The sequence below is a fragment of the Tiliqua scincoides genome, chromosome 3 (assembly GCF_035046505.1).
Source record: "Tiliqua scincoides isolate rTilSci1 chromosome 3, rTilSci1.hap2, whole genome shotgun sequence".
NCBI classification, from domain to species: Eukaryota; Metazoa; Chordata; class Lepidosauria; order Squamata; family Scincidae; genus Tiliqua; species Tiliqua scincoides.
In genome coordinates, this window is record NC_089823.1 from 42,397,426 (window position 1) to 42,424,591 (window position 27,166).

The 27,166-nt window shown below is 42.5% G+C and overlaps 1 protein-coding gene across 2 annotated transcripts in view; it reads left to right on the forward strand.

The window, feature by feature from the left end:
- Positions 1–3,644: 3,644 nt before the first annotated feature.
- ARL13B (ADP ribosylation factor like GTPase 13B) overlaps positions 3,645–27,166 on the forward strand; it is a 52,324-nt gene continuing 28,802 nt past the window's right edge. For both annotated transcript variants that reach the window (XM_066622190.1, XM_066622191.1), the window contains exons 1-4: positions 3,645–3,912; positions 6,400–6,577; positions 10,089–10,159; positions 15,019–15,268. In XM_066622190.1, the coding sequence (XP_066478287.1) occupies positions 6,519–6,577; positions 10,089–10,159; positions 15,019–15,268 (380 nt within the window). In that variant the 5' untranslated portion in view covers positions 3,645–3,912; positions 6,400–6,518. The remainder of the gene's footprint in view (positions 3,913–6,399; positions 6,578–10,088; positions 10,160–15,018; positions 15,269–27,166) is intronic.

A 27,166-nucleotide genomic window follows, 5' to 3' on the forward strand; every position in this document is an offset into this window, starting at 1 on the left:
ACATTTCCAGGAAACATTCCTCTGTGTTTCACATGGGGTGGATAAACAGGATGCAAGCGAGGGGGGTCCTGTGCCCATGTACCAGAGGTTGCTGAACTGCCTTGGGGCTGGGTTTCCATCAGCTGACTAGAAAAGAGAATGGGAACACACAAACATACACACAATTATGTTCCTTTTTCATTGTAAGAGTTTACCTTTATCTTAACATTTTTCTTTTAAAAAGGTGGTCCTCTCATATTGAGGGGAGAAAGCAACCAGTTCGAAACAACCGGAAGTACCCGAGAACTGAAGACACGCTGATATACTGATGAGCTGACCCTCGGTGGCAGAGAGGAGTTGCTGTCAAGTGGAGCGTGGGAGGCGAAGGGCCAGAGAGAGGCCAGACCAGGAAGGACTCCAGCTGGAAAGAAGAGTTCTATGAAAGACTAGAACTATTCAATTGTAAAAGTCCCTACGGGGGTTTAGAACAGCCTGCCTATGTAAACTGCCTTGGATTAAAGTCTGAGAAGAAATCTGACGACCAAAGAAAGGTGGCATATAAATACGTGTATAAATAAATAAACTGTCTCAAAATCGTGCCTTTTCTAGTGTTTCTTTTGCATCTGTTAAATTGTGAGCCCTTTTGGGACAGAGAACCTTGTTCTATTTATAGCACAATCCTACGCGCGACTACTCAAAAGTCACAGTAAATTTGCATAGAATTCCAGCCATAGCTGTATAAACCACTTTGTGAACTTTTGGGTTGGAAAGCAGTACATAAATATGAATGCTATTTCTCTCTAGTGTGAGTAGAATGCCATGCACCCCTGCTAAGAAGGTCAGAGGGAACACATTTTAAAGTGGTGGTCATCTTATATATAGCAGGGGATTCACACCAACATATTTTCCAGAATTGTTTGATCATTCCTTCTTCTCGTAAATTTCAGCCAATAGCTGCTGAAGCTGCCAGAGATTGTGAGGCAGTTTTCGGCCCATCACGTAAATCCAGTGAGTTTGTCATTGACGTACGTAACAATAAAGAGCAGTAAGTAGGCCTGGTCCCGATCAAGATACATCTTGGATACTTCCTTCCAATTGATTGATTCTATTTAGGAAGCAATTGCCATTTTAGAAAGAAAAAGCACAGAAAACCGTCTAAAGAGCAGATTCCGTCCTCCCTTTCCAACAGGACTTGCTTCTAGTCTGATAGGCAAAGTGGGTAGTCCTGACCTAGTAGGCAGTTATGCTCAAATTTGTCCTCACTGCCTCCTTCCATCCACCAAGGAATTATGTTCAGATCGATTCCCTTCCCTCCAAGGAGTTCTAAGTGATCATTTGATCTAAATGATCATAAATGATTCCCTCAAACCTCCCCCCCCCCCATGTCCTCACAAAAACCCTGTGGTTAAGCTATGAGAAATTACTGGCCTATGTGATCTAGCAACATCTGAAGTACTCAGTGGTGATTTTTTTTTTTTTCTGAATAGATAAAAACACATTAATGTTCTTAAATTATAAATTTGCACAGTTGTATCCTACAGTTGTCACGCGTCGGGGACTGGCTTGAACGTCTCCAGGAATCAGCATTAATTTCTAGGAGATTATTGAAAGCAATCCTGAAGAGCTGAATAGTTGGATATTGCGTGAAAAAAATATATATTTGGTGTGTGGGGACTTCTCCTGGAATAACTTCAGTGTTGGCTACCCTATTCTGCACTGAGGTCCTGGGAGGGTTGCATCCTATATTGTATATGTATTGTTGCCTGAGGACTCAATCCTATCCAATTTTCCAGCGCTGGTGCAGCCATGCCAGTGGGGCATGCACTGCATCCTGTGGTGGGGAGACAGTCACAGAGGCCTTCTCAAGGTGTGGGAACATTTGTTCCCTTATCTCGGGGCTGCATTGGAGCTAAGAACATAAGAACAACCCCACTGGATCAGGCCATAGGCCCATCTAGTCCAGCTTCCTGTATCTCACAGCGGCCCACCAAATGCCCCAAGGAGCACACCAGATAACAAGAGACCTCATCCTGGTGCCCTCCCTTGCATCTGGCATTCTGACATAACCCATTTCTAAAATCAGGAGATTGCGCATACACATCATGGCTTGTACCCGGTAATGGATTTTTCCTCCAGAAACTTGTCCAATCCCCTTTTAATAAGAAGGGATTATTAAAGAAGGCTGCACTGGTGCTGGAAAGTTGGATTGGAACGGACCCTTACACAGCCCCCAATACGGAGACCATTGCTCATACTGAGCATAAGGAAAAACAACAATAAATAGACCCCACATTTGAGAATATGTGGAGCAGTACAGGCAAAGAAACACACTGCTCTCCAATGTTCACATTTTGGATGATATCATTAGTATGCTAGTGCAAGAAGAGACAGTTGTCATTAGTAGAATGGCAGACTAATGTTTTTGAAAAAATATATTACAGGGGTAAAGTGCCATTCAAGGGCTTTTGTGTGGCATAGGGTGCAATCCTAACCCCTTATGTCAGTGCTTTCCAGCACTGGCATAGCAGTGCCAATGGGATATGCGCTGCATCCTGCAGTTGGGTGTCACGCACGGAGGCCTCCTCAAAGTAAGGGAATGTTTGTTCCCTTACCTCAGAGCTGCATTGCCTTTATGCCAGTGCTGGAATGCACTGACATAAGGGGTTAGGATTGTGCCCATACAGTGACTATAGAACTATACCAGTGTATTGTACACATGAACGACTACAACTGTTGTAATGATACATGAGCAAAGACATTGGCCCCTCAACTCCAAACCTCACCAGCTGACACTACATTAACACCTTCCTATCTCCGCTCCAGTCACATTTGCAAACTGGAGGGCTTCCCTGGAAAGCAGGAAGACTCAAGACTCTGGAGGATCCCCACACTAAAAGCCTCAGGTGGTTTCTTGCAGTCAGTAGCTAAGGAATTGCAGGGGACAGCAAGTGCACCAGGCAACAGGCTTGGGGGGGGGGCAACAAGCTGAGCTTGACACTAGTGGCCAAAATAGTGAAAACCTCAGTATGTAATAGCATCATGTTATATATCAATGGAAAGGTAATTTAAAGCAGAATGCAATGAAAGAACCGTATTGCAATATCTGTATTCTATCAAAAGTTATGGCCAATTAACTGGAAAAGGAAAACGCAACTGCCTTATGGAACAAAAAGTGGGTTGCTTATCTAAGAACTGATCTCAGAGGCTGATTGTTCTGAGAGCCACTGGGCACTTTCCCAAGTGGTGCTCCTCTTATGTTCATCAGGGGTCACATAACAGAGGGGCCCCAAACACATAAAAAGAAGTCTTGATTTTTCTATTGTTTCCTAAGGCAGCTTGCTTAGACACCAATTGTACCCGGAAGCGACACACCGCATGGTAGTCTACCCTTCTAAGTCTATGGCTCCCTTGGAATTCTATCCACGCGGACTTGGGAATCCATCGTTGACAGGGATCCATCAATCAAACGTCTTCCACTTGCTATTGGTTACCTGTCCTTTGGTCCCGCCCGCTTTGGAACGCGCAGGCCCTGCCCCTTTCTCAGTTTTGTAACCCTTGGAAACCAACCTAGTTACGCGTCCTCCTCGGGCCTCCTTGTTGTCCTACCAGTCGAAGAGCAGACCAACGAGCGTGCGAGGCCGGGGTCACGTGAGGAAGGGAGGCAGGAAGGCAACAGTGTCACGTGGCCCCCTGAAGAGTACCGGCTGTTCTGTCGGTGGGGTGGCTGAGCGGCGGGTGCGGGCGGGGGAGCCTGGACGTGGCTGCCGAGGGGCGACTGAGGAGGGAAGAGCCAGGCCCCCGCCTTGGGGCTGGCTGCGATGCCGGGCGGGCGAGTGCCTGGGCTGCGGACGCTGGTCACCGTAGGCTTTCGCTGGGAGGCAGCTTCGCCCAGCCGAGCCTTCCTCTCCCTGCGGCTGCGAGGATAAGTCGCTGGTAAGGGGCACCGCTCGCTTCCTGGCTGGGTCCTTGACGCCCTCCCAATGGCTTGCTTTGGCACTGCAGTCCTGGTTGACTCTGGACTCGGCTCTTTCCTGGCTCAGCCTACCTTGCAGGGCTGTTGTGAGGGTAAATGGGGCAGACAGCGTATGTTGTAGCATCTCAGTCACAAGGCTGTCCTGGTTGACGCTGGGCTCTTCTCTCTCCTGGCTCAGCCTACCTTGCAGGGCTGTTGTGAGGGTAAATGGGGCAGACAGCGTATGTTGTTGCATCTCAGTCACAAGACCTTCCTGGTTGACGCTGGGCTCTCCTCTCTCCTGGCTCAGCCTACCCTGCAGAGCTGTTGTGAGGGTAAATGGGGCCCATAGCGTATGTTGTTGCATCTCAGTCACAAGGCCTTCCTGGTTGACACTGGGCTCCTCTCTCTCCTGGCTCAGCCTACCCTGCAGGGTTGTTGTGAGGGTAAATGAGAACAAAGACTATGTAAGTTCCCTTGCACTCCATTGAGGAAGAGGGGATAAACTTGAAAAAAAATGAAAATGTGTGTTACCACCTATTCAATGTATCAGATGCCTTACAGATAATCAGAGACAAATTCCTCCTCTGAGGGGAGGCCTAAAACCAGAGGGAAATCTAGATTCTGATTCCATCTCAGCCACTTGGCATTCCTGGTTGACACTGTGACTGGACTCATCTCTCCCTTGATTTAACCTATCTTGCAGGGCTGTTGTGAGGGTAAAGGGGAACAAAGACTGTATGTTGCCCTGCACTCTATTGGGGAAGAGTAGGATAAAACTTTTTCTTTAAACCCCAAAATGAAAATATATGTGTGCAGTGCCATCTATGTACCTGATGCCTTGGTCGTCAACCTGATGAATAGCATACAATCAATATCTTCAAGCCACGCAGCAATTTATCTCTGATGCACTCTCAAAAACTAGTGGGAGTCTAGCAACAGGAAAGAACTTGAAGCCCAATCCTGAACTAATTTGTGAGGCCTAACGCTGGGTCAGTGCCCACGCTATCCCAGCGCTGGCTGCCGCTGGACTAATGCCCAGCAGACGCCTGACCTTCGCTGCTCAGCAGTTGCATGGACCGCCAAGCCACGGTGAGGAAAGCAGGGGCAGGGAGGAGGCATTCCTTGGAGGGGGGAGGCGGGTGGAGGGCGGGGAGGAAGTGGGGAAGGGGTAGGGAGGAGGCGTATGGGGGGAGGGAGGGAGGCGGAGGATCTGCTTCACCAGATCCAGAGCGTTTATGCAGAGTTCGGTGCCCTACACAAACGCTTTTACCTTGAGTAGCCTCATTGGGGGGCTACTTTCCTTACCTGGGAAAAGGGGATGAAAGTCCCCTGCTCCCAAGGTGCCCCCTGCAGTAGGCCGAGGTGTGCAGAATGCGGCGGCAGCTGTTTTCGGTTCTGCTGAAGCTGCACACCACAGGAGCTCAGGATTGGACTGCCTCCTCTGTCAATTCCAGTCTTCTGTGGAATGTATGTATGTGATTTGTGTTTGTCTCAATTACACTTTTTCATTTTTAGATATATGAGTAAGAGAACTAAAGATGTCATATGTAAAAACAAAAGTAAGAATTGTGGAAAAACTTTTTGCTATTGAGTGTGGTACACAACTGTGATATACAGTTCTGGCTCCACCAGATCCTAAACAAAATAGTTGGCACACTTGAGAAGCTCCAATGTGGGGCTTGGGGCTTTCCCTGGGGGAAGGGACAAAAGTCCCCTCCCCCTGAGGAAACTTCTGGAGCTGCCAGTTTTAGGATTGGGCTGTTAGGCTGCAGTTCTATACACTTTGCTGCTAGTAAACCACATTGAGCACAATAGGACTTACTTTTGAGTAAACATGCATAAGCTTGTACTGTTAGTTTATTTCTTTTAATGGCACAAATAGAGCATGGCATGAATGCATAGCAGAAAACACTCAGATCAGTCATTATTGCTTCATACATACAGAAGGGGCAAAAACAAAACATAAAAGTCTGTATTTTGGGTTCCATTCACAGTAAACCTTAGTAAAGGTCAAAACAAATCTGTTAGTTAGCACAGTATAATCATACATCACATAAAATCAGGTTTGTAACCATGAATGTATTATATTTAACTTGCCTAAAGATAAATATTTTAAATCTGATCTAGGGTCTGCGCCACTTCTTAATTTAGGCGCTGCAAATCCAAGTACTGAGAGCATTTCATAATTTCTATAAATCCTTTGTGCAAACTATGTTTCTAGCATCATGGCTATGGGCACGTTAGTGCCCACCTGGCCTACACTACATCTTTTGTGTCTCACTGTAAGTTTTCTAAACTATAACCATTAATTTCCAAAGCCTTTTCACTGCCCATGTGTCTGAACACAGCAGAAAACCCATTGCAAACACAGGCAGTACTTGTGGTCAGCTTTATAGAAGGAGCTGTCTTCTGCGCTGCTTTGGGGAACAAGTCATTATTGACGGCTGTGTTTTTTCTCATTCTAGCTTCAACAGAGGAGCTGAGTTGTCGTCTTCCACTATGGTGTGACTGACTGGAGCTCCAGGTCTTGTACACATCCTGCATCTGTGATTCATTTGGTGCTCTGAATGGCTGTTGAATAGTGATGTATAATCTGATGGCCAATTGCTGCAGCTGGCTGAAGAGGTGGCGGGAACCAGTCAGGTAAAATTTTCAGGGCACACATGTTTTCAGAAGAGGCCTATGGTTTTCACTGTGTCCAGATAGTGTTGTAATTAGTCCTTCACAGAGGACAGGTGAAGGACAAATTACTCCATGATTGATAGTGTTTATTGCCAAGTTGACTCTTCCTGTTTTCTTTTCTAGTTTTAGTGGTGTGGTAAAAATTCAAGTTTTGCTCACATTGCAGAATTACTCACTATAATTCTGTGACACAATGCATCTTAACTTTTCAGACATTCTCTAACCAGGGTAACCAGATACAATGGAGGACACAGTACCTATACCTTTTACCATTGTATAAAAGGGGGAATTTTGGCATGTACACCTTTTTAAACTTCCATGTTGAGCTGCACCTGCCAAAATTTCCACTTCAATACAATGGTTCAAGGTATAGGCACTGTGTCTTCATTGTCTTGGCACCCCTGTGACGTGGGGGAGAGAAAGAGAGAGAGAGAGAGAGAGAGAGAGAGAGAGAGAGAGAGAGCGAGAGAGAGAGCGCGCGCGCGCGCGAGCACTCGACTGGCCAAGATCACCTAGTGAGTTTCATGGCTGAGTGAGTTTTTTAACTCAGCATAACTAAAAACTCATATAGCTCAGATTAAAATATATAAACCAAAAAAAAAAAAAACAATAAAACTATTGAGTAGCTGTGAAGGGAATGAAATTGATATATTGTACAAGAAGAATTATAAACTTACATTGTGTTGCAACTTGTAGCTTGTCAGTTATCTTAAGACACCAAGCTGAGTGAAATTTTGTGTCAACCTCATGGAGGAGGGTGTTGTTATGGGTTGTATTGTTTAGTAAGCATAAATCCCGTTTCTGACTCTGAAATTCATGGAAAGCACATTTTCTAGTTGACAAAATGCCCAACTTTGCAGATAAGCCAGTCCTCAAAAGTTTTTAGCCCACCAGAAAAGAAAGTATTGTTCTGTTTGTCCACGTGTTGCATTCAAAAATATCTTTCCAAGTCTTTTAATCTTGTCACTTTATATGCTGCAGTCTTTTAAAATTATTTGTTTAAAACCCACACACAAATACAGAATTTTTAAAGAAAAAAACTTGGTAGCTTTTAAACAAACATTGGGAATGTATAAGAGGCTTGGATTGCTGGCATGTTTACACATAGTCAGATTAGTAGCTATTATAATGAATCTTTTTTTCCCATGGCAGCTTCCAATATAACTTGAATCAGACCACCCTGCAGGTAGATCTGGGCCCAAAGTCTGGACAGGAGCTCAGGTCTACCTGCCCAGCAAACGTTGGCCATGGAGGCTAAAGTTTAACCATGAGCCCAGCTCTACCTGCCTGGTTTACCTAGGCTCAGTCAGGAGTTAAGGTTGTTTTCTTGGGGCCTCCCCCCCCCCCATACAAACACTGGATCTGCCCCTGCATGAGACTTGAATTAGTAGCACTCTCCACATACAAAATGCAAGCTCTTAGATGCAAACACAACTTCTGTTTGCTCCCCAAAGCACAACCCAACAACTTGAAGTAACAAAGGGTACCTGAAAATCATGCAAACTATCCATGTTATTATGGAGTTATAGTAACAAGCCCACATGCACTCAGAAGAGGACTGGCTTTCAAAAATAAACTGCTTATAAAATATTAATTTCCGCTCTGTCTCTTGCACCATTTTTTCCACTCTTACCCACATTCTTTGTAAGTGAAAATTACCAAGTGAAGATAATTAGCTGATATCCCATCACCATTCACTTCATATTAATCGACTTGGTTTCAAAGCAAGCAAAAGGTATACAAAAGAAGACAGTTCCAGTTTGGGTGCTGCAGTTAGTTTCAGTGAAAAAGTGAAAATCACCAGGTGCCAAACAAAGTAGGTTGCTTCAGGTGGGAAAGTATACAAAGCCTACTTTCTTTATATTGAGAATGGTTAGTGGGGTTTTAATTTTAAAAGGGCCACACACATACTGGGGACTTGCTGCAGATCAGAAGATGGGCTAGTTGCCTTGGGGTGATGTTTACTTGCCTAAGACAAGCTGGCAGTTTGTTTGTGCCCTTAAATCTATGAATACCTCAGCTATTTCCAGTTTCTTTTTTACCTGCGGCAATGGTTATGTTCCAGCTGCTCTGGAGGCATTTAAGGGAAAGATTCTTTCCCTGGTCCTTTATGGCTCTCCCGTCTGGTATAAGGCTATTACCCAACCATTAGAACGCATTCAAGCCTCCTTTCTGCGGAAGATTTTGGGTTTACCCAGGTGCGTTCCCTACTCGGTTCTGTGTCTTGAGGTGGGGTTAATTCGGCTAAAGACGACTGCTTGGCTTAGATTACTGAAATTTTGGTTTAGGACTTTATTTAACCCTACCTCCTCTGGTCTAATGCTCCAATTATTGTCGGATTCAGTCCTGCCATTAGAGATCACTGATCTTCTAACCAAGCTCAAGTCAATAGGGCTGGACACTGCAGAGCTAGGCATGATTGGGTGTGACGCTGCTTACAGAATCGTCAAAGAAAGAATTCTTGACATCGAACAACAAGAGCTGTTTAGTGCCGCCAGAACCACATGCTCTCCACTCTATCTCCATGTTCCAATCAGTTTTGGGAAACTGGCCTCCTTCTTTTATCACCTGGAGTGCCCACAGGCTCGGAGAGCATTCACACTTGCAAGATGTAATGCTCTTCCATCAGCCGTGTTATCGGGCAGGTTCAGTGGTATTCCCTACTCGGAGAGGAAATGCAAGTGTGGTAGGGATTGTATTGAGACCATAACACATGCCCTTTTTTACTGCCCACTTCATGACGTCTCACGCAAGAAATATCTAGGCCCTTTGCTAACTAGGATGCAGGGCTGGGAGGACTCAATCATGCTTCAGTCTCTCCTTTCCACATCTGACTCTGAGACCCTTGATAGGGTCGCTGCCTTTTTATCTGGGGTAATTGCCAGGCAGAGCTCTGGAACTCTGGGCAGTATGTGAGGAAAAGACTGATGTCTATGTTGTGGTGTCTTTGTATATTTTTGTTTTGTTTTGTTCTTTCTCTGTATTTTATGCCAATAAAGGTCTACTGAACTGAACTGAACTATGAATACCATTAAAAAGTCACTATAGTGTCAGAATAATATTTGTGAATTTGACTAGCAGTGTAGGGGCAAAAGGACCCTTTCTGGTTCCTTGCATTCCTCCACTCTCACAGGTTGTGGATTTTCATTCCAGTTTCCTCCTCTATGAATGAATGTCTTACCTGCTATGGAGAATAAAACAATGAAAGATTCAGTTGCCATTTTCTGTAGTACACCTTGTGTACAGGAAGCCACAGATATTGTCAGCTCAACAAGGGGTATCCTTTGGGCAGAATTAAGTCTTAATGTAGATTGACCTTACTATATTTTGACTAGTAACTTTGTAGGTATAGGTACATCGCAATAGTAATTCCCATACATGTATTTGAAGAATTTTCAAGATACAGTATGGCATTCAAGTATGGGAGAAATCTGAAAATTCTGTTTCTTTTTGTTTTGTATATCTATCAAAGGAAGGTGACATTAATCATGGTGGGTCTTGATAATGCAGGAAAAACGGCAACAGTGAAAGGGATTCAAGGAGGTAAGTTTATGTTTTTATTACAGATTAATCATTCATTTATTAAAAATTAAAAGCAACTTCTTTAAGCAACATTTATAAATTACTTAAGAATCAATTTTGGATACATTCCACTTAGCTAAACCAAGACTTGGTGGTGATGTCACATGAAATACAGAAAAGGAGGGGGGAAAAAACAGATGAAGTAGGGAAAGGAATTTCCCTTGTATTTATGATTATTTTATATAGCAATTCATAGTCCAATCCTAACCCCACCCCCTCTGCTGGTGCAACCGGGGGGACAGATTAGGATGTTTCAGAAGGGAAAGAGGTTTATAAATTTCATTACCCTTTTGTAAGCCTCCCACTCCTCAGTGGGTCTTCTCGGACCTGCACCAATGATTTTGCTGGTATTGTTCAATGAAAGGAACAGGGATGCTGCTAAAAAGGAGGATAGGATCAGACACATACAATTGCCACTGTATCCACCTCTCCCTGCCCCATTCCTTCTCTCACCACCCAGTTTTTTCCCCTCACTGCCCCCGTTCTGTCCTACTCCTTTCCCACCCCCTCTCCCCTGCTGTCTTACCTGCTACAGTGGGTGGCCAGAGATCCTCTGATACCTGTGAGAAGGCTTTGGCCTTTCCACCAGTGCTTGGATGATACGCTACTTTGTGTGCTGCCAGAAGCACTTTTACAGTATTAGTATAGCAGGTAGCAGTGGTGGAACACTTGTTCCACCAGTGCTACCAGCCCATATGATGGGCTGTTAATGTAATGTAATGTAATTATTATTATCATTATTAACAGTATTTATGTACCGCTTTTCAACTAAATGTTCACAAAGCGGTTTACAGAGAAAAATCAAATAACTAATGGCTCCCTGTCCCAAAAGGGCTCACAATCTAAAAAGATGCAAAAAGAATACCAGTAGACAGCCACTAGGAAAGACACTGCTGGGGTGAGGTGGGCCAGTTACTCTCCCCCTGCTAAAAAGAGGAGCACCCACTTGAAAAAGTGCCTCTTACCCAATTAGCAGGGGTTAATATGTTGGGATGTTAATGTATCCCTTGCAGGTAGAAGTTCTGCATTAAAAGTGCATCATGTTCTTACTTTAAAATGGTTTGGAAACCAAAGAACGGACATAAACAATAGGAGAAAACCATGTATTAGCTGAAGAATTTAGTACACCTGGGATCTCTTTTAAAACTGTTCTGTTTCTTTAGAAAATCATTCTTCTCTAATTAGCAGTTAGACGTGACACTCAAGCTGCACATGAATTTCTCCCTGGAATTCTGGTCTGATCTGGTTTTTATTTGGGAATGTCTTGTACCTCTTCCCAAAATCTGTCGGCATTCCTGTGGATAGAATGAGAACATTTCTTTTCATCTTTGGCAGTATTACTGTTGTCTTTCGTGTTTCTTTAGCCTTTCTGCATAGCTACTGTTCCAGAGCTCCTGGATAGCATTAAAATGTTGGAAACAGTATTGTCACAAGCAAAGGCTTTTGTTTTTACTTAAATACTGTACCAGAAGCACTTCACATATTCCCATTACCCATATAGAGTTGCTTCTGATGTGGCGGAAACCTTTACTGGTATCTAAGATTCCGAACATGCAGAGAGTTAGCTGAAGTTTAGTGCATTAGCCTTACAGAGCAAAGCAGACTGTGCAGAGGAGCTGAAGTAGCATCTGCTGGCTCCATATGTCATAAACTGGAAGATAAACATTTATGGTAATCTTCTGAGGTCTTACAGGTGTACAATTCTTTGAATTATAGCAAATGCATAAAGTATTTCTTCAGACTAATAAGGCATTTCACATTTTTAGGGTAGGATAGAAAATCAATGGTTTCCCCTCCCTCTACGTTTTTTTCTCAGTACAGTAACTCCTATCTGCTGAAACGCAGTAAAGAGTGTACATCAGTAAGTTTTACATAAAAATCAATGTGGTAGGTATAACCTTTTTAATGATATTGATTTGAAGTATGATTAGGAAAGAAATTCAAAGAAGGAAATTGTGTGTGCGTAACAAACTGTGATTCTAATGATATTTTTATATCCCCTTTTATAATTGGAAGGTACTAGAGATTTGCCATGTCACTATTATCCTCTCAACCATAAATATCTCTTTTAACATCATTCCTCTGTCAGCTCCAGTAAAATAACACACATGCATGCAAACTCTGAATCAGATTTAAACAGTTGTGCTGGAGCTGCAAGAGACTTCTCTTTAAGTGATTGGTAACTTTCTATTGCACTTGAAGGCATTATTTATAGATGAATCTAATCCAGGATAGTGGTGAGTTTTTCAGATGTAGAAAAGAGGCTTTGTCATTTTTCTTCCACTATTTTCTTTATAATCTCTTACTTCTGGAGCTTTTCTTGTGGCCTCAGTATGTCCAGTATCCAAAGGGTTCTCATATGCTCAAGGGCTCTTTTCTCTCTAAGACTCACACACACTTGCAAGCCCCCTTTATCTCCTGAAAAGACACTCTGAAAGGTTAGGGAATCCTCCATATAAGAATTTTATTATGTGCACATGGCTGCCCCTGACTAGAAAATTGGTGCCTTTTCTGCCCTCCTCCCACTGGCTTTAATTCACATAAAGTGCTACTCCTGTTCTTAGATAGTTGATCACTGGCAGAAGAATAACCAATAAGATATTTGTTTGTTTAATCTCTAATAAAACATTTTAGGAGTATGAAATCAAATGAAAAATTATCTTTTCAATATAATCATTTTTTCTCCCCCTCCCTTTATGGCACGAATGCTTCCAAACTGTTGTGCTCCAGATGTGCTATCTCACTCTTCCTGATAGTCTGTAAACTTTTTTAGTTTGCCTGTGACTTAAAGATTGATAAAACAAACTTCTAGTAAAATAAAGTAACAATAAAACTTTTTTATATAAGTTTGTATAACTCAAACTTATAGAGAAATGTCTTTAAAACTTTAGGATTTGACTTGCTACAATTGGTAGGCTGCAATGAGTCAAATCATAAATCATAGTCATTACACTTGTGTGCAAGAGCATGTATGAACATAGGAATTTAGATATTTTTATTCCTCAGCCAGATATTTCATGATCCATGTCATATGTTGTTACTAAATCAGAGCTAGCAAAAGTTAGTGATATTCACAGTGGTATTTTTGTAGTGAAGGTGCCCGGGCCTTCTCTATTCCATTACTTGTGACTCGAAAGAATATGAGCCCTGGATTTTCTCCCCAGTTTTGTCTGTTGATTCCTTTTCCTGGAGTATTGTGTCCAGTTCTGGTCACCACATCTCAAAAAAGACATAGTGGAAATGGAAAAGGTGCAAAAGAGAGCGACTAAGATGATTACGGGGCTGGGGCACCTTCCTTATGAGGAAAGGCTACGGCGTTTGGGCCTCTTCAGCCTAGAAAAGTGACGCCTGAGGGGGGACATGATTGAGACATACAAAATTATGCAGGGGATGAACAGAGCGGATAGAGAGATGCTCTTTACACTCTCACATAACACCAGAACCAGGGGATATCCACTGAAATTGAGTGTTGGGAGAGTTAGAACAGACAAAAGAAAATATTTCTTTACTTAGCTTGTGGTTGGTCTGTGGAACTCCTTGCCACAGGATGTGGTGATGGCGTCTGGCTTGGACACCTTTAAAAGGGGATTGGACATGTTTCTGGAGGAAAAATCCATTACGGGTTACAAGCCATGATGTGCGTGTACAACCTCCTGATTTTAGAAATGGTCTATGTCAGAATGCCAGATGCAAGGGAGGGCACCAGGTCTCTTGGGCAGGTCTCTTGTTATCTGGTGTGCTCCCTGGGGCATTTGGTGGGCCGCTGTGAGATACAGGAAGCTGGACTAGATGGGCCTATGGCCTGATCCAGTGGAACTGTTCTTATGTTCCTAAGCGTTCAGTGTTCTCAGACAGGTCAATCCTACCCATAAGAATTTCAGTGTTGCCAGGTGCAGTGGCACCAAAATGGCTACCACTTCATCCAGTGGCACTGCCAGGGCTGCTGGAGGCCTCCTGTGGAAAGGGGACTTTTGTCCCCCTTCTTCCGAGTAAGGGCATAGGGGCCCTAATGGGTCTCCTCCATTCTTTGCCGGCTGTTTTGCTAACGCAGACTGAAGGAGCTCCAAGTCTGGCTTTTTAGACCAACATGAAGTATAGGATCTGGCACAGCAGGGCTCCACCAGTCCTTCCCCATTCCACCCCAGTTCCTCCCCTTACCCCACCCTTTTCCTGCCCCGTATCACATCCCCACTGTTTCCAAGGCCCTCATCGCCATCTGGAACTCCTATCACACTCTGGGTAGTGTCCATTTGGCGCTGAGCTCAGCACTGTCTGCCACTGAGCCGTAGCCAACTCTTCTCGGGGTGTCACGGACATGCCTTACAGCACATTTGGAACACCTAGTGCTGGAGCTCAGTGTGGCGCTGAAGTATGTTAGGATTGGGCCCTAAGTGTTCAAACTTCTTGGTTTGAGCAAGGCTTAATGAGTCAAACACATGTCCCTCTCCCACAACTTTATTCTGGGGTGGAGGATGTTGTTATGTTTCTCCCTTTTCCTTAACTGGGTGTGTGTATCTTTTTTTGACCAGCTTTGACTGTGATGGAATGAATGTTGGAAATGGTTTATATTTTATCTAAATAAAAGTATTAGAATGAAATTAAAATTTTTAAAATTCAAAACACCACAGCTTGCTCATTTTGGGAGGGGAAAAAAGGCATCCAAGGTGTCAAACAAGTGACCATAGATTGTTAAGGCAGTGTAACATGGTGAATGTGAACTCGCCTGTTTCAACCCCCAAAAAGAGAAATTGTGCAAGACTTTTTTTGTCATTCAGATTGCTTTACAACAGTGTCTCATAATTCATTCTTTAATTTTGCAGAGTCCCCTGAGGATGTGGCTCCAACAGTTGGTTTTTCAAAAATTGACCTTAAGCAAGGCCGTTTTGAAGTCACAATCTTCGATTTAGGAGGTGGAAAAAGAATCCGGGGTATCTGGAAGAATTATTATGCTGAATCTTATGGGGTGATATTTGTTGTGGATTCCAGTGATGCTGAAAGAATGGAAGAGACAAAACAGACAATGTCAGAAGTTGTAAGGCATCCCAAGGTATCAGGGAAACCCATATTGGTGTAAGTAACATTAAATTTAGTGAATGTTTAAATACTGATCTCTGCTTAATAAATATATTTCTTAAAATAGTTATCTTGGCTTAATAAATATACTTCCTGAAACAGTCAGAACTTGTGATACTTATTTCCTTCCTAAACTGGTTTTCAAGCTTAATATTTTTCCTACAAGCGTAACACAGTAGTTATTCTGCTGTTTTTGAAGTAGCTAGAAATTATGGGTTCAGCTTGGCAGAATTGTTCTCTTCAGGCTCCAATAAAATGAAGTATATATGGTAATTTGCCCATACTCACCCTTGGTTTTGTTTTCCTGTAGCGCATGTAGTGAAAGAGTTGTCACTACATGTGCTACTAGAAAACAAAACCAAGACAACACACTTTGACAAATGTGGCATTTAAAATAAATATTATGACCTGTGCATAATAATTAGTAGGTAATAATTTAAGCAAGTAATTAGGAAAGAAATAATGAGTTCAAGACAAGCAAGTACATTAGCAGATGTATGTAATTTTTGGGAACTGAAGGTAACCAAGACATCTCATAGAAGTCAGACAGGTCTGCCAGTCTTAACTCTATCCACACAGAAACATGCTTGAAGTGGTGGAATAGTGAAGAATAAAACAGGATTGCCTGCAGAGCATAATGATAACTTGTGTGGAGGATTAAGTGACAATATGGGCCCAATCCAGCCAGAATTAGGCACTTCCATATCCCATTTAAGAATGTGATTAACTCTCCCATTTAAGCCAGTAGAACTTTTAAAGTGCTTAAATTTGACTGGATCATGTCCTGTATATCTTTAATATGATTGTTTACACTGGAAAATGCATAGTACACTAGTGTGCATAGTACACTAGTGTGCATAGTACACTAAGCAAATGCAGAAGTATTTAATTTCTTCTGTATTTTTGAGACTTTGTCTACAGACAGATTTCTAGATGTCGGTTTAAATAAGTGTCATTTACTTGAATCATTGTAACAGAACAAATATTATTTTTGATAATAAAACAATTTTTGTTTGGCACGATTTAGCTATAACTGCCAGCTGTCAAGTTTATTTCTTAAAAGAATTGTTGAACTTCAGGTTTTTGTTTTTGTGTTGTATTGGTTGAACTTTTGATCTAGCTGCCTTCTCTGTAGGTAACAGAAATACTGATAACATTTTGTTCTAAAACAATTAGGAGTGGAACAAATGAAATTATGTTGCTAGACAATTTCTTATGATCCCCTTAAGCTAGCACAAGGTTGTAATATTTCATTTGGATGATTCTGTAGTTGAACATATTACTTACTTTGTCTTTAAAAGACAGTTGTTCAAAATTGGATTCTACTGTCTCTGACGTTTCAGTGAGTGGTTTTGAATGGCATGGCATTTTCACTAAAAACAAGTGGAAGAATATTTATGTGACCACATATATGAGTGTTCTCCAGTACCGTGCTAATGGAGCATAGAATTTCCTCAGTGAATATGCTCAGTTAGTCTAGTTCCCTGTAATAAAGTCACAGATGGTTAAAAGTCTTATTTCCTCTACTTAGCATAAGTAATTTGGTTGGACCATGGATTATTTCCTCTACTTAGCATAAGTAATTTGGTTGGACCATGGATTTGATTATCTGCAGATTTCAGCATCTGTGGGGGTTCCTCTAATACAGGAGTGTCCAAACATTTTGGCAGGAGGGCCACATCATCTCTCACTATGTTGGGGGCCGGGGAAAAAAAGAATTAATTTACATTTAAAATTTGATTAAATTTACATAAATGAATTTATTAGAGATGGAACTTACATGAATGAATGACGGTCTTGCAGTAACTCAAGGCCTATAAAAGGCCTTGCACAAAGCAAGGCCAGCCTTTCCTTCGCTGCCACTGCTACGTCACAGACGTGAAACAGCAAGTAGTGGAGGAAGCCCTTGTCCCACAGCTCAGGTGAGAGGTCGAACAGTCGTCTTCATGCTGAGAGCAGTTGCATCTGGCCAGCAGGGGCTCCTGGCCAGTAAGTCTCTGGAGAGTCAGAGGTTCATTGGAGACTGGGGGCTTCCTGAGGGCCTGATTGGAAGCCCCCAAGGGCCGCAAGTGGCCCCCGGGCCGGGGTTTGGGCACCCCTGCTCTAATATGTTGTCAGAGTGTTGTGAACCCAAATTCAGGAGCTTCTGGATGAAACTGATTTTCTGGATCCATTTCAGTCTGGTTTCCGGAGACGGTTTAGGATAGAAACTACCTTGGTCAGCCTAGTTAATGACCTCTGCCAAGAGCTAGACATGACCCTGTTGGTTCCGCTGGACCTTTCAGCTTTTGATACCATTATCCATGATAATTCCTTCTGGGCACCTAGCTGGGATCAGACTTCAGGGCACTGTTTTACATTGGTTCTGATCCGTCCTAGTGAGTAGGTCCCAGATCATAGTCTTGGGGGAGTCCTGCTTGGCCCCTTGGTTTGTTGTCTTGTGGAATCTATAAGGTTCAGTCACATATGCCACTTTATTTAGCATCTGCATGAAACTGCTAGGGGAGATGGGGAGTAAGGTTGAATATCACCAATCTATGTATAACACCCAGCTCTACATCTCAATTTCATTGGATGCTGGGGAGGTGGTAGAGCTTCTGAATTGCTATAAGGAATCAGTAATGGGCTGAATGAGGGCAAAAACTTGAAATTAAATCCAGACAAGGTGAAGGTGAGGAAACTTCTGACACAGAAGATGGGTTGTCATCATAATCTGGACAGAGTAATCTCCTCTTTTAAGGATCAGGTTTGCAACGGAGTAGTAGTCCTGGATCCGAATTTGCGCCTGGGTGCCTAGGAATGCTATGTCAGCTGTAGTCCAAGGGGCTTTTTCCTGACTTAAACTGGTGTATCTGCTGTCTTTTTCTTGGCCAGTCAGACACCATGCATTTCTATGCATAACCCATAAAGTGGGTTAATTGCATTTAATCTGGATTTATTTAACTTACTTTACATGGGACTGAACTTGAAGAGCATTTGGAAAATTCAGCTAGTGCAAAAATGCTGCTGCATTAATTGCTGACTGGCTCAAGACATATACATCCTGTTACACCTATGCTTTGTCACCTGCACTGGTTGCTGATGTGTTTCTAAATGCAGTTCAGGGTGCTGGGCTTAGCCTTTAAAAGTCCTAAATGGCTTAGGACCAATGTCATTGAAGGCCTGCCTTTTGCCACATTGTTCAACTTGTCCCTTAAGATTTTCTAAGCGGTCACTTTTGCCACCACAAGTGGAAGTCCAATTGATAATGTCACAAGAAAGGTCCTTCTCCATGGCAGCACCCTGGTTATGGAAACCTTCTACAGGGTGTGAGGTCAGCACCCTCTTTGGTTAAATTCCCATACCGGTTTAACACTGTTGTTGGTTTATGATTTCTGCTATGCATTTGGTTTCAGTTTACCTTTTTGATGCTGCTGTTATGGTTGTTTTAATTATTTTTCCTTATTGTTTTGTGTTTGTGCTTTTAGTTGTTTTTTAACTGCATTTTTTTAAGTTCCCTTGAGCCACCTTTCTTAAGGGAGGAGAAAGCTGAAGTATATGAATAGTAATAGTGATCAAGCTACTTCTATGATTAACATTTTTGACCTAGGTCAGAGTTCAAACCACATCTCCTTACTGGTGATGGATGGTGTGATTGGTTAGGCATGCTCTAGAAAATGTATGGGGTCTGCTGTCACAGTAGGATTCTGAACTATGTGCACATGGCTGTGATGCTTCATGGTGCTTCACCTCATCAGCCACCTCCTCTGCTGTTGTTCTGAATTCATCCTTAAGCAAGTAACTCCTAAAAGTAATGTTCATCAATTTCCCCTAACCTTTAAAATATATGTACTTACCGTAGATACTTGCCTATAAGGTGAAAAATTCATGCCTTGAAATCCAGCGTGGATTGCCTCTTCATCTTACCTGCGGGTCACTAACGAGCTTGGGTGGTTTAATAATAATAATAACAGGTATTTATATACTGCCTTTCTTGGTCTTTATTCAAGACTTTATTCAAGGCGGTTTACATAGGCAGGCTTTATTTAAGTCCCTTATTAAATAGGGATTTTTACAATTGAAAGAAGGTTCTTTCTTTCAAGAACCACTACATTCAGGTGTTTCATTCCGATCTGGCTTCACATTCTGGCCTCCATCCTCCCACGCTCAGAGCAGATGGAAATAGCTCAGCTTCAGCTTGTCAGCTGCTTCAAGGTCGCACGGTGCCGGTGGCCTCAAACTGTTGACCTTGTGGATGTTATCTTCAGGCAGATGGAGGCTCTACCCTCTAGACCAGACCTCCTGCCCTTTAAGGATATCATGGCAGCTATCAGAAGCCCAGAGGAGTTTCCCTCTGGTTTGCAGCGCCCCTCCGTTTGCTGCTGTGCTTCTTTGGCTGCTAGAGACTGCAGCCTGTACTTGCGGGCGGGAGCAAGTCGTGGGGCCTGGATCTCTCTCTTTTGTTCTGCAAAAGAAACAGGCTGCAGCCCTAGCATGGACGCAAGCTGCAAAACCTTGCTTTGCAAGACTGGGACTGGGAGCACCACGTGGACAGGCTTGCCTAAGGAGAAAGTGAGGAGCTACACATGGTAGCAGCAGTGGCTTCATTAGAAATCTCTCCAATTTGTGCTTTCAGCTTGGAAGGGAGGGTATGACAATCCCTTTTCCCTCCACTCAGTGTTCCTCCCTTGTGCTTTTGTTCTGGTTATTTGCACTGTAAAGATAAGATAAAGCCTATCTGCATTTTAAAGAGGTACATACCTTTCCTGGGAGTAAGCCCCATTGACTATAATGGGACTTACTTCTGAGTAGGCATGCATAGGATTAGGCTCCAAAGGCTTTTGCACTGGTGTTGCTGTGATGTCTATATAGAGATCTTCCCTCCCTCACACCTTCCTCCTGTTTTTGCACTGGTCTGTATGGAGATCTGCCGCCCCCCCCCCTCACTTCCATTTGTTGGTTCTGAGTGTGCAAGGGCTTTTGCCCTGGTGTTGCTGTGATGTCTATATAGAGATCATCCCTCCATTAGAACATAAGAACAGCCCCACTGGATCAGGCCATAGGCCCATCTAGTCCAGCTTCCTGTATTTCACAGCGGCCCACCAAATGCCCCAGGGAGCACACCAGATAACAAGAGACCTCATTCTGGTGCCCTCCCTTGCATCTGGCATTCAAGATGTCCCCACACCTCCCCCACACCTTCCCCCTGTTTTTGCACTAGTATGTATGCACCCCCACTTTTTGCTAAATCTAATTTTTTGCCCATCTAATTGTATTGACCACTAACATTACAGAATATTTGCATATCTATAAACAAGACAGAACGCCTGTTATGACCTTGATTTTATTTATGAAAGGTGGCTTTAGTCCATTGGCATGTACAGGAAATGGTTACCACTTCTAGGTTGGCACCAACAGACTACACTGTAGATAGAGAGCATTTTGTATGCACATAAGCCACTCTGAGCCTGTGGGATAGAACAGGCATAAATCAGATAAATAAATGTTACCTTGCCTTCCTGCCTGTACTCTCCTATACAATGTATTCACTAAACTCTAGAGCTTCACGCACACTAAGGATTTATGAGCTTTGTAGAGTCAAAACACTCTTAGGGACTACGTTCACTCCAGCCATAATTCTTTAAAGCAATTGCCATTTGAGAATTAAATCCTAGTAAAACAAGAAAAAAAAACCAATTCTGTTATAGGACAGAGGGTTTAGGTATGGAAAGCTCAGTTTCAGATATTTGTTTGGTGTTAAAGCTCAGTGGATTATCTCTTGGCATTACATATATCAGCCTAAACTGCTTCGGGAGAATCTGGATACTGAACCCAGTACAGCTAATAAAGAAAATCGATTCTCAAGGTGTGTTCTTGCTTCTGAACAAGTCAAAATTATTAGGAACCCTAATATCTATAGGGATATAGATCTCTTAATAGGGTTTTTAATAATTCATCTTGCCCCCAATGAGTTCTTTTCTAAAACGTATAGAACTTTTTATCCAGCAAAATCTAGTCTGGAGCACATGTTGCAACTACCTAGACTAGAGGATGCAAATGAAATTGCCATTTCTCTGGCAAGTTCTTCACCTCTAGCTGTAACATATATACTAGCTTACTGTACCATAATTATATGGAGAGTGGCCACCAGGATATAAATATGGATCTAGAAATTCTCCATGTAGCAGCATCAACCTGCAGAGTGTCATTCTATATATTAAGAAGAGAGGTGTATTTATGCACAGAATGCAGTCTGGGATCATAATGGGCATACTGGCTGTGACTTATCTGACCCTCTCCCTTTTGTGATGTCTCAATCCATATGCATTGCTCAGGAAAGTATGTCCTGTGAAGCTTGCCGAATTTGTACTCAGAAATTGAAAGGAACGGTCAGTGTTAGAGGAAATAGAATCATGCATTAGATGGCAGCAAATCTTAATAGAAGGATCTTTAAATAGAATCTTGTGATACATATCTTATCAAATATGCCTCTTAAAATTTCAAACATTATGTTTATATGCATTATATGAAGCAGTTGTGTGTTGGCAAAAATATATCTTGAAAATAAAGGATCAAGAAAGTTAAAAATATGGATCCAAAAATGTGCTTGGGCATGCCCAGTGAAACCTTTGACGTCTTCCTTTTGGGTATCAGATCTCCATACCATGGCATAAACTTCATTTTGTTATATAGTCAGTATTTATTCCTGTTTATTATCTTTAATTCAAGACTTTTAGTAGGCACACATTTAAACACTTGTACTTGGTGCTAGTTGCCTGGTTTGAGAGCAAGGAACAGACAACTAACATGACTGTTTGTAGGACTGATGATAGGAGCCCATGGATCCATAGGCTAGGAAGGCCACCTTATTCATTGAACTATGTAATTTCCCAAAAAACTCCCCCCCCCACTTAGTCACAATACATCAACCAAGTGAAAATCGACTCTTGTCTTCTCTTTTAGGACATATATTTTGAAACAGAATCTATTGATTCAGGAGAAGCCACCCTTGTTATGGTGTATGTGACTCTCCCAGACACATGCTCAGTCTAGTGTGTGTGACAAGCCAGTATGGCTGAGCTGCTGGTTTGGGAAACTGGTAAACTAATTAAGGTCCCAGACATAGAAACAAGCCGGATATTTGCTGCTTCTCCAAGATCTACTTATGGTTCTTCATCTACTTATATGTTTTGCCACTTATAAAGGACTAATGTTTACGTGCAAAAGGAAAGTTCATATCCACCATATCTGTGAAAATAAACTTAGCATGTGCCTTTTTTGTTTCCTGAAGTGTTTTCCTCTTTGAAGCTTTGTTTTAGTTATCACCCCTGTCACGCAGTCAGGAAGAGCTGGGCTGGAAATGTGTTCCAGCTGAAGAGAATATAATTAGTTCAACTCATTGTGTAAAAAGCAGTGGCATGCACACAACGCATTATAGTAATCTGCACAATGTTCGCAGCATCCCAACAACTGTCGGCTACTATCTGGGAGTGAACTCTACCAACCGAGGCTGATAAAAAGTACTCTGTGCCACTGAGACCACAGGCCTCCAAAGATAGGGCTGGATCTAACAGAACCCCCTAGCCTGCAAATCTGGTTCTTCAAAGACAGTGCTGCTCCTTTCTTAACACCATCTCCTGGTCTAGAAGAAGGTCTTCAAACTGCAGCCTGCAGCACTCTGGGATTTTTATTCCAGGTGTGGTAGTGGCAAGGCCTTACCATTCTGCCCTGCAACCACTGTTCATAGCACTGGATCTTCTCAGAGCCTCGTGCTGGGGAGCCACTTCCTCTGTTTGGCACTCCAGAAGGTTTTGCTCCCCAATTTCCTGAAGGAAGTGGCTCCCTGGTGAGATGCTCTGTGAAGATAGGACTTGATCAATGGTGGCTGCTGGGCAGAACAGCAAGGCTTTGCCTCCTCTGCACCATAGCTGGAGCAAAAATCCTGGTGTGCCAGATCCAGCTCATTTGGAGGCCCATGCTCTATGTGGTGGAATACTGAAGGAATGAAGATTGGAATGAATGCATTTCTCTATCACTTACCTCTATATAAGTTGCCTTTGGGGCATCCAGATCAGAAGCATAGGAACAGAGCATTTTTTACTTGGATTTAAACTCCATTGAGTTAACCAGCTGACAGGTGTACACTTTTGGTCCCTGTTGCATATATGCAATGTTGGGCAGAAGTGGCTTAAACGGAGCGAATTCCCATGTAACTGTGCATTAGTGTTGTGACTTTGGCTGCCTTGCCATCTAGCCATGAAAGAAAAAGAAAAGGAGGAGGAGCCACTGCTATGCCTTCCCCTTGCCCATAAACCTATCCTTTTCTCAGCAGTAGTGGCTACCCTCACAAGGAAGCACCTGCTATTCCTTCCAACACCCCTTTTAAGATGGCTGCTTTAGGAGAAAAAGACCAGAATTTCTCTGCCAAGAAATTAACCTAACTGCTGAGGACTGGCGGTAGAGATGGCAGGATTTTTTTTTCCTTTTCCCTCCCAGATGTGGTATTGAAACATTTTAAAAACAACATAATTCAAATGTTAAGAACTTATTTAACAGAACTCTGACAAACCTCCCTTCATTACATTTTACTTTGTTGCCTGTTTTGTATATGTGAAAGAGGCAGGAAACATGGGAGGGAATGTGGCAAGAAAGAAAACCAGCAAAAAAGAAATGTTATCAGGGACAGAATAACAGAGATATTTTCCCTAAATCTGCTAATTAGGTAGTTGGAGGCAAGGTTGGCCAGCCATACTGTTGCCTGCATGACTGCAGCGAAGGTGCTGTTTGCTATCCTTTTGGAAAGCAAACTTCCTCCTAACAGGGGCTTGCACACTTCAGCTACATGGCTTAAGGTGGTTCAGCAGCATTGCTGGTTTATATATCTGTCTGATTGTATCTTAAAGCAAGCAATCTCATGCACATTTTTTGTACAGAAGATGCCTCCCCTTTGTTTTTGTTTTCTCAGTTTGACTAGGTTTCTCTCACACATACACTTTGAGACCAAGTATTTTGCACCTACACATTCTTGCCCCTTCTGCCTCCCAATGACCTTACAAACACAGTAATATGAAGTGAATCTTGCTCAGTTGGTTTTCAAAAGGCTGCTCCTTTTCAAAGCACTTTGAATAAGCACATGCCTGCATTGTACAGTATGAGGCTACAGTTTTGGCTAAAAATGTCCTTTTGTGGGTCCTGGCTTTTGCAGATGCTCTCCCCTAAAAAGTTGTATTCTGTCCTTCTCACATTGTTTTGTTGCCTGCAGTGAAGGTAGAAGGCAGCTCAGTGATCATTTTCAGAACAGTATTCAGCAAACGTAGCACTTTTGAATGTTCAAAGCACTTTGTATCATTCTGTAATCCTTACAATAGCACCATAATACGAATCATGTTATTGCCAAGTTGCAGCAGGGTTGAGGACTGAGAGGAAGTGGTTTGCTTAAGGCTGTGCATGACAGGAGAGATTTGAACTCCAAACTTTCCAATTCTCATAGTTCAGTCTTGGGCAGTTCAATCCTAACCTGTGCTGAAACTGGCAGGCCAGTTGGCCTGTGCTGTATCCAGTGCAGGGCTGGAAGTGGCTGTAATGTAACACAGGGCAAGGAGATATTTTTCCCTGAGCACCATGCCAGCCACCGCAGTGGGACTACTTGGATCTGCACCAGCTAAACCACTGGTGTAGAACTGAGCAATCTGATGTTAAGCTAGGCTGCTTGGGAGGGTGTTTAGGATCTGACCTAAGTGCTGGAGGCCAGTCCCATCCCCACCTCAGTCCTGGCCCTCCCACCAATCCGCCCTCCATCCTGGAACACTCATGAAACGTTCTCCCCAAATCCCTGCGCCAGCCGCCCTCTACTGGCACAAACTCACCTAGGCTGAGGCTTGGTTTGGCATGGGGAGGCTGCGCACATCCTTGTGCTGGCCTGCCTGACTCCTGCAGTGGTGCAAATGTGCTTTACGGCATGTTCACAATGCCTGGAAGCCAATGCAAGGGACTTGTGCCAGCTTAACTGGATGTCAGGATTGCTTTATTAATCACTATGCTATACACTCTTCTAATTTTTTTTCTTTAAACCATTTCTGCCCAATGTTGCGTATACACAAAACAGATCAAATGGGTACACCTGTGGGCTGGGCAGAAATGGGTTCAAAGGTACGTGTAGGAAGAATTGAATGCAAATAGGGCAACACACTGTTTCAAGTGTCTTTTGACAGCTCTTTTAATTGGCTCTAGTTGGGATATGTTTAGCTAGCTGTAAGTACTTGCTAGTGGGTTACAAAACTTAACGGTTCTATGCTGGTATCTTTGTTAGGAAGAATGTTATAGCTATAAACCTGTGTACTTGTCCGTAAAATCTGGGATGTTGTAACAGATAGTTAGGGAAACTCTGATCTGGAATCTATAAAGGTGTTGAATTTATGTTGCGAAAACCACATCCCACAGCCACAAAGACATGTTAAATATCTGTGTTCAGACACAATAAGATGAAAGCCTTTGCATTAAGTACAAAGCATTGCTCTGGTGGCAAATATAAAATCCTTTCTATTGCACTCTTTTTTTTTCTTTTTTTTGCCATAGTCTTTCTTGAAGCATATTTAAATTACAAGGTTGCTTGAATTTGAAGAAGTTGTTTGAAGGAAAAGTGGCATGAGATTTTAACTGAACGTGCCTGGGCTGAAAAACCTGACCGACCTGGCTGCCTGTTAGTATGCACTATTCTTGCAAAATGGGAAGGACTTATTTTAATAACTGCACGTGTAGAAAAATAATCTGTAGTGTTGGAGTTGAGTGATTTAGCATGAGCTACTTGGCCGTTCACGCTTTTCTCTTGGAACTTGGTACAGAGTGCCCCTTATGATTAAATAGCAAAATAGACTTGTGGTACAGCCAGTTGGGAATGCTCCGTGCTTTTAAATGAGTTGATTTCACTGTACAAGTACAGAATCAGGGGGCCTGGCCTTTCTCAGTTGCTACTTCCATCTGATGCTGGCTCATAATTTTGAACCTGAGCTCAAAATGCAAAACCAAATATGGACTATATTCTTTAAAATCCATTTTTTGTAACATCACTTGCTTAATGTAAAACAGTGAAATAGTTAAGCACTACCCTTTATACAGCTCTTTATAAAATCAGGCTGGAGCAAAATAGAAAGTGTTAGCTGGCTATCTAGGTGTAGTTTGCCTCTTTCAGTTTTAGTTCTACTTCACTTTAATGTTTCAGCAACACATTTTAAACATTTTATTCCCCCCCCACCTTTGCACTTACAACAAATCATGATTTCTTTAATGTTTTCTAATATGTAAATTGCCAACATTGTTTAATTTAATCTGTCCCACACATACATTCATGGTCATGATAGATTTGCACTTTACATAATAAACAGTATAGCTGGTAAACAGTTTCTTCAACCTTGTCTTCGGAGTGAAAATAAATTAGGTTTTTAAAGATACTAAATTTGCATATGTGAAATGTGGTGATTTGAAGTTGCCTGGCAAGCAAAAGCCGTTTGCTGCCAAATCATCATGACTGTATCTTGACCAGGGCACCGAGTTAAGGCTGCTTCAGTGCAAGGCACACTGTCTCAATGCTAATAGTCACAAAATGGGATTTTTGGTATGTGCCTGTAATTCTGGGTTTCGGGGGACAAAAAATATTTGTAAGGTGACTAGAAACATTTTATATCATTATAACACTTTATACACAGGGTGAATGCTGTTGAATAACGCTTTGTCTGCTTTATACCTAATCAATTTAAAGCTCATGCACACAGATGTTATGGGTAGGATGCAAAGAACTGTGTAACTTATTCTGTGCATTTGCAGAAAATTTGAACCGTTTTTCTCAAACAGCATCTTCCCTGCTCCATAATGAGATGCATTTAAAACTGATAAAACTTAGAAAAGCATTTTGCAGTATGG